The sequence below is a fragment of the Protomyctophum parallelum genome (genome assembly GCF_964188405.1).
Source record: "Protomyctophum parallelum genome assembly, chromosome: 12".
Classification (NCBI taxonomy): Eukaryota; Metazoa; Chordata; class Actinopteri; order Myctophiformes; family Myctophidae; genus Protomyctophum; species Protomyctophum parallelum.
Window position 1 is genome coordinate 7,848,137 of NC_139712.1, and position 6,371 is coordinate 7,854,507.

A 6,371-nucleotide genomic window follows, 5' to 3' on the forward strand; every position below is an offset into this window, starting at 1 on the left:
ACCACAGCTATCACCCGTAATACATCGAGTCGATGAGTGATAAACATAGTCTATGGATTTAAGAGTGGATGCTGCTGCATGTCTATAGATTATGTCTCCATAATCCAAGACAGACAGGAACACATAGTGGAAACTTTATTTTTTTTACCCCATGGCGTGAATGCAATGGTGTCTTAGCAATTAAGTGACCAGAGTTATTTAAACTTAGGTCACACCGTTTAAAGTGGACATATTGTTTATTGTCCTGTGAGAACTGAGGACAAGAAGGTGGTAACGAAGATTACTTGAAGAATTGAAACTCTTGTCACAATGTTCACATTGGAAAGGTTTTTCTCCAGTGTGGATATGCTGGTGTGTTTTCAGGGAGGATAATGCTTTAAAACTCTTGTCACAATGCTTACAGTTACAATACAACAAAGGTTTTTCTCCAGTGTGGACACGAAGGTGTCTGTTCAGGTCATGTGACCGTTTGAAAATCTTGTCACAATGTTTACACTGGAAAGGTTTTTCTCCAGTGTGGATACGAAGGTGTATTTTCAGGTAAGATGATGCAGTAAAACTCTTGTCACAATGTTTGCATTGGAAAGGTTTTTCTCCAGTGTGGACATACTGGTGTGACTTCAAATGACTTGATTTTATAAAACTCTTGTCACAATGTTTACATTGGAAAGGTTTTTCTCCAGTGTGGACATGAAGGTGTGTTCTCAGGGAATATGATGCAGTAAAACTCTTGTCACAATGTTTGCATTGGAAAGGTTTTTCTCCAGTGTGGACATACTGGTGTGACTTCAGGGAATATGATGCAGTAAAACTCTTGTCACAATGTTTACATTGGAAAGGTTTTTCTCCAGTGTGGATACGAAGGTGTATTTTCAGGTAAGATGATGTAGTAAAACTCTTGTCACAATGTTTGCATTGGAAAGGTTTTTCTCTAGTGTGGACATACTGGTGTGACTTCAAATGACTTGATTTTATAAAACTCTTGTCACAATGTTTACATTGGAAAGGTTTTTCTCCAGTGTGGACATGAAGGTGTGTTTTCATGGAAGATGATGCAGTAAAAGTCTTGTCACAATGTTTGCATTGGAAAGGTTTTTCTCCAGTGTGGACATACTGGTGTGACTTCAAATGACTTGAATTTATAAAACTCCTGTCACAATGTTTACATTGGAAAGGTTTTTCTCCAGTGTGGACATACTGGTGTGACTTCAGATGACTTGCCTTTTTGAAACTCTTGTCACAATGTTTACATTGGAAACGTTTTTCTCCAGTGTGGACACAAAGGTGTCTTTTCAGGGAAGATGATGCAGTAAAAGTCTTGTCACAATGTTTGCATTGGAAATGTTTTTCTCCAGTGTGGACATAATGGTGTGACTTCAGATGACTTGCCTTTTTGAAACTCTTGTCACAATGTTTACATTGGAAAGGTTTTTCTCCAGTGTGGACACGAAGGTGTGTTTTCAGGGAATATGATGCAGTAAAACTCTTGTCACAATGTTCACACTGGAAAGGTTTTTCTCCAGTGTGGACATACTGGTGTGACTTCAGACGACTTGCCTTTTTGAAACTCTTGTCACAATGTTTACATTGGAAAGGTTTTTCTCCAATGTGGACACGAAGGTGTCTTTTCAGGGAAGATGATGCAGTAAAAGTCTTGTCACAACGTTTACATCGGAAAAGTTTTTCTCCAGTGTGGACACGAAGGTGTGACTTCAGATAACTTGAAACACGGAAACTCTTGTCACAATGTTTACAGTTAAAAGGTTTTTCTCCAGTGTGGACACGCTGGTGCTTCTTCAGGGAACCTGAGTCACTGAAACTCCTGTCACGCCGTTCGTCATCATCGTCTTCACTGGTCTCCTCCCAATCATCACTGTCTTCAGTGACTTCAGTGTCAGATTCAAGTTCAACTTCAACCTCAGAGCAGTGGGAAGATATGTCTTCTTCATCATAAATTTCATCATCACCTTTCACTGCTAGTAATGTCAACGTTGACCCAACAGGTTCCTCTGGTCTTTGAAGTAGTTCCTCCTGTTCCTCTTTAAGCTCCTCCTCTTCCTCTTTAATGTGTGGAGGCTCTGGTTCCTCCTGGAGCAGACTGGGGCTCCTCTCCTGTTCAGGAGAAACCGCCTCTTTACACACAACCATGTGCAGGATGTCTAGGAGCAGAAACATAACATGATGGTCAACAATGGATTCCTAAAATGTAAATCCATTCTTCTTCCATGTACAAAATGAGTTATTATCTACCAAAATAAGATTGACTAAACCGTTACTAACTACAGGTTATTACTGTTTTGAAAGTTTTAGCAAAATACAGGAACAATATTTTCTAGTTTGCCATTGTTATTGTCCAGTGAAAATAAGACATTATGGCAGCCCTACAGAACAGAACATATTAAAGAAAGGAAGAGAACATGAAACTTACTGAGGTGTGGCTGGTCTTCAGCTTCCTGTTTAATATAAATGTCTTCAGCTTCCTGTTTAATAGAAACGTCCCTGGCTGAGTCTGGAGAGTTCATCTTCACCTGGGAATGATGCATCATGGGTATTGTAGTTCTTATGAGTCCGGAGAGTTCGTCTTCACCTGTAGTCTGGACTCCGGTCTGAAATCAAGTGAATAAGGAAGGACTTTAATAACTGGAGATCTATAGTCCGGCAGCCAGGGGTGGGGAGTGGGAAATGCGTTTTTATTGGCCTAAAATATTGCCTATATACTTAAAAATACTTAAATTAATGAGTCCACTTGCTGACCGGCTGTTGGTATTGAGTAATCTATTTTACAAGGTTTTATCTGTTATTTATGCTCCCCATGCGGGTTTTATTGTATATCTATCTCCCTGCTCTTAATGTTTTACAATGGTGTTTAATCGTGCCGAGCAGGGAGAAAATGCAGCAGAGCCGAAGCCAAGTCTAATAGTGTATGCACACTCATTCTCTAATAAATATTGGTTAAATCTATTTGTGAGTTGCCTGACTGAACTAGTGGTGTTAGCCCAACTTTCCAACATTTACATTTTTTAATTCAGGATTCCAAGTGTGTGAGTGGGTTGTGCGGAGTGTGGTGAGGAACAACAAACCAATACCGTGTTAAGATGTGTTACAATGGTGTGTGTTAGGGCTACATTTCAATGGTGTGTGCACCACAACACAATAGGACAGTAACCAAAGTCGACTTCTCAACAAGTCGACTTCATTGTCACAAGTCAACTCGCACCAGGAGAAGTCGAAAAGATAATTAAACTAGAAAGTACCCCTCGGGGCACAGGTCTCCACCAAGCCAGGTCAGGTTGTGGCCTCCTGGTGGTGCTATAACAGGCCAATGTGAAAAGGGTGGGATATAATCCTCAGCCTAGTAAGAAAGTGTGTGATAGATTTCACGTAAATTGCATGATGCATTGCTGCGTTCATGATTTGAGGCTTTTTGTTCAAAACGGGCCAATCTTGCAAACGGACAGATCAGACTTGAGCACATGACTGTAGAGATACTGTGTAACGATTCACATGGTTTTTGGACTGAATGGAGGAGTAATATAAAAAAAAAAGGTTCATCGTTGGCATCCAGGGAGTGTGTGTGCAAAGTTTGGCATCGACCGGGTTAACGGTGCTGGAGATTAGCTGGTAACGGACGGACGGACGGACGGACGGACGGACGGACGCACGCACGCACGCACGCACGCACGCACGCACGCACGCACGCACGCACGCACGCACGCACACACACACACGCACGCACGCACACGCGCGGACGGAGCGCAAAACATACTCTCTCCCCATGCCTTTGGCCTGGTGGAGACAAAAATCTGATTGACTAAGATGTATGTGTTAACATTACAGTGGACAGAGCACAAATCCTGCTCATTTACAAACTATGTTTGCACCTTAGACAACCTGCAGCTTGAAAAGGCCTTCAGCTCAGCTCTGAACTCGGTAGAATCTGCACCTGGCTCGCTGAGTCCACTCTTTGGATCAAATAGTAATCTCAACAAGGCAGATGACATCTTGGTTAGAGTGGGTGACAATATAATCACACAGATAATTACCTAACTAGGTTCCATCCTGGAGGCAAATTTTTCCTGTGATAAAATGGCCACCAATGTAATAAAAACTCAACCAAAGAACAAGATTCCTATACAGGATCTCCTCACTCTTACTGGTCAACAAAAACACCATGAAGACCCTAACAGCCCTTGTAAAAGGTTTCTTTGAATCCTTTAGCGCCATCTAGTGTTAGAATGCTCACACTGCCGAGGTCTGCTCCCACTCTACGGAGCTTGTTTCCTTTCCGGGTGAAACTGGAAGGTGGGGCCTCTGTGAGGACCACAACACCACTCACAATAGATGATGTACGATCGTCAGGTGCACGGCGGCCCACCATGGACAGCCCTCGAACCTTTGGAGATACGGCGCTTTGAAAATCATGTTATAATGGAGTCTCAACGGAGCTGGATTTTAAAATCCCATCGCTGATGGGGAAGGAGGAGCTCCATATTAAGATGGTTACTTACTTTGTGGTACCACTTATGCGTTTTCAGCGATCAGCACTGTCGATTACTTTATATTCAAGCATTTGCGCCTGCTAGCTGGCTGTGGTTTGTTTACAGCCCGACGCCAGCTAAATGGCTAGTTAGCTGTGGTTCGTCTTTAGCCTAGACGCTAACTTGTACTCTACCCCACCCGTCTTTTATTGGATTACTACTCACCGTGCCTAGTTGTGGTACTTTTTTACTCCAAGACTGAACGGTTCTTTTCCTCGAGAGAGTGCTGGACCCATCGCACTGTCAAGAAAAAACAAGAAAAATACTATTATCAGCTGTGTTTATAGAGCCCCAGACTCCAGTATTGAGCTATTTACCAACTTTATGGAAAGTACATTTAGAAACACCGGACAGAAGGTCACGTACATAGCTGGTGACTATAATATTGATATTAATAATCCTAATAAGAATGCTTTGATTGATGAATTTATTGATGTAATGTTTGGCATGAGTCTATATCCTCTTATTAATAAGCCTAGTAGAATAACATCACATTCAGCCACTATAATAGATAATATATATACTAACAACATGGAAAATAACCTAGTGAGTGGATTAATTATTAATGACATAAGTGATCATCTGCCAGTATTTGCAATATATGATTGTAATTATATGATGTTGAAAGAGGAATCCCCTATTAGATATAAAAGAGTACAAACTGAAGGTGCTCTCAATGAATTTCAAAGTAACTTGTTATTACAGGATTGGAACATGGTTTATGAGGCAGAAGATGTAGACTCAGCCTATAATTCATTTCTAAATATATGCATACAATTATATGATAGACATTGTCCACTTCAACAATGTAGGAATCCAAAACCAAAACCAAAACACCAGAATAAGCCCTGGATGTCAAGAGGACTGCAAAATGCCAGCAAAAAAATATATAATTTATATAGAGAATTCATAAAATACAGAACCAGTGAATCGGAAATCAAATATAAAAAATATAAAAATAGATTAATAGACATTATTAGAAAATGCAAGAAAGAATACTATAATAAAGAGTTAGAAAAAAATATAAACAATATCAAGGGCACGTGGAAAATATTAAACAATTTGTTTAGGAAGAGAACTAATAATAACAACTATGTGGATTACTTTATGGAGAATGAAATGACCATTTCCAATATGAATAAGGTGGTTGATGGCTTTAATAACTTAAGAAATAAACCCTCCACAAGGGAGTGTGGGTGTGGAACAAAATGATATAGATAGAAACCCAGCTACAATTTTCTACAGATACAGATAAAAATGAAATTAAAGACATAGTTAATAAGTTCAAAAATAAAATCTCCTATGACTGCAATGACATTGACATGACACTCATAAAAAGAGTTATAACCGCTATTGCAGATCCATTAACATATGTAATCTATCATTTGTGACTGGTTCTTTTCCTAACCAAATGAAAATAGCAAAGGTAATTCCCATTTACAAAGCAGGAGACAAACATCTATACACTAACTACAGGCCAGTGTCCTTGTTGCCACAATTTTCAAAAAAATCTTGAAAAACTATTTGATGCAAGGCTAGGTGGCTTCCTAGAAAAACACCAGTTACTGACAGACAGTCAATATGGTTTTCGAGCAAAACGATCCACATCGATGGCACTAATTGATTTAATAGAGGAACTAACAAGTTCAGTTGATAATAACAATTATGCAGTGGGGGTGTTCATTGACTTAAATAAAGCTTTTGACACAATAGATCATGATATAATGCTAAAAAAGATGGAGAGATATGGTGTTAGAGGGGTAGGTTTAAACTGGTTAAAAAGTTACATCACAAATAGACAACAGTATGTACAGATGGGTGAGTATAAATCAA

At 39.7% G+C, this 6,371-nt stretch overlaps 1 protein-coding gene across 1 annotated transcript; it reads right to left on the reverse strand.

Annotated features, from left to right (window-relative positions):
- Positions 1-236: 236 nt before the first annotated feature.
- LOC310868102 (uncharacterized protein) lies at positions 237-4,712 on the reverse strand (the record flags this gene model as incomplete). Its single annotated transcript, XM_083778366.1, has 4 exons — positions 4,704-4,712; positions 2,429-2,606; positions 1,671-2,159; positions 237-253 (listed from the first exon to the last, which is right to left on the reverse strand). Exons 2-4 carry the CDS (start codon positions 2,544-2,546, stop codon positions 237-239), a joined length of 624 nt encoding a protein of 207 aa, XP_083634492.1. The 5' UTR covers positions 2,547-2,606; positions 4,704-4,712.
- Between the last annotated feature and the right edge of the window lie 1,659 nt (positions 4,713-6,371).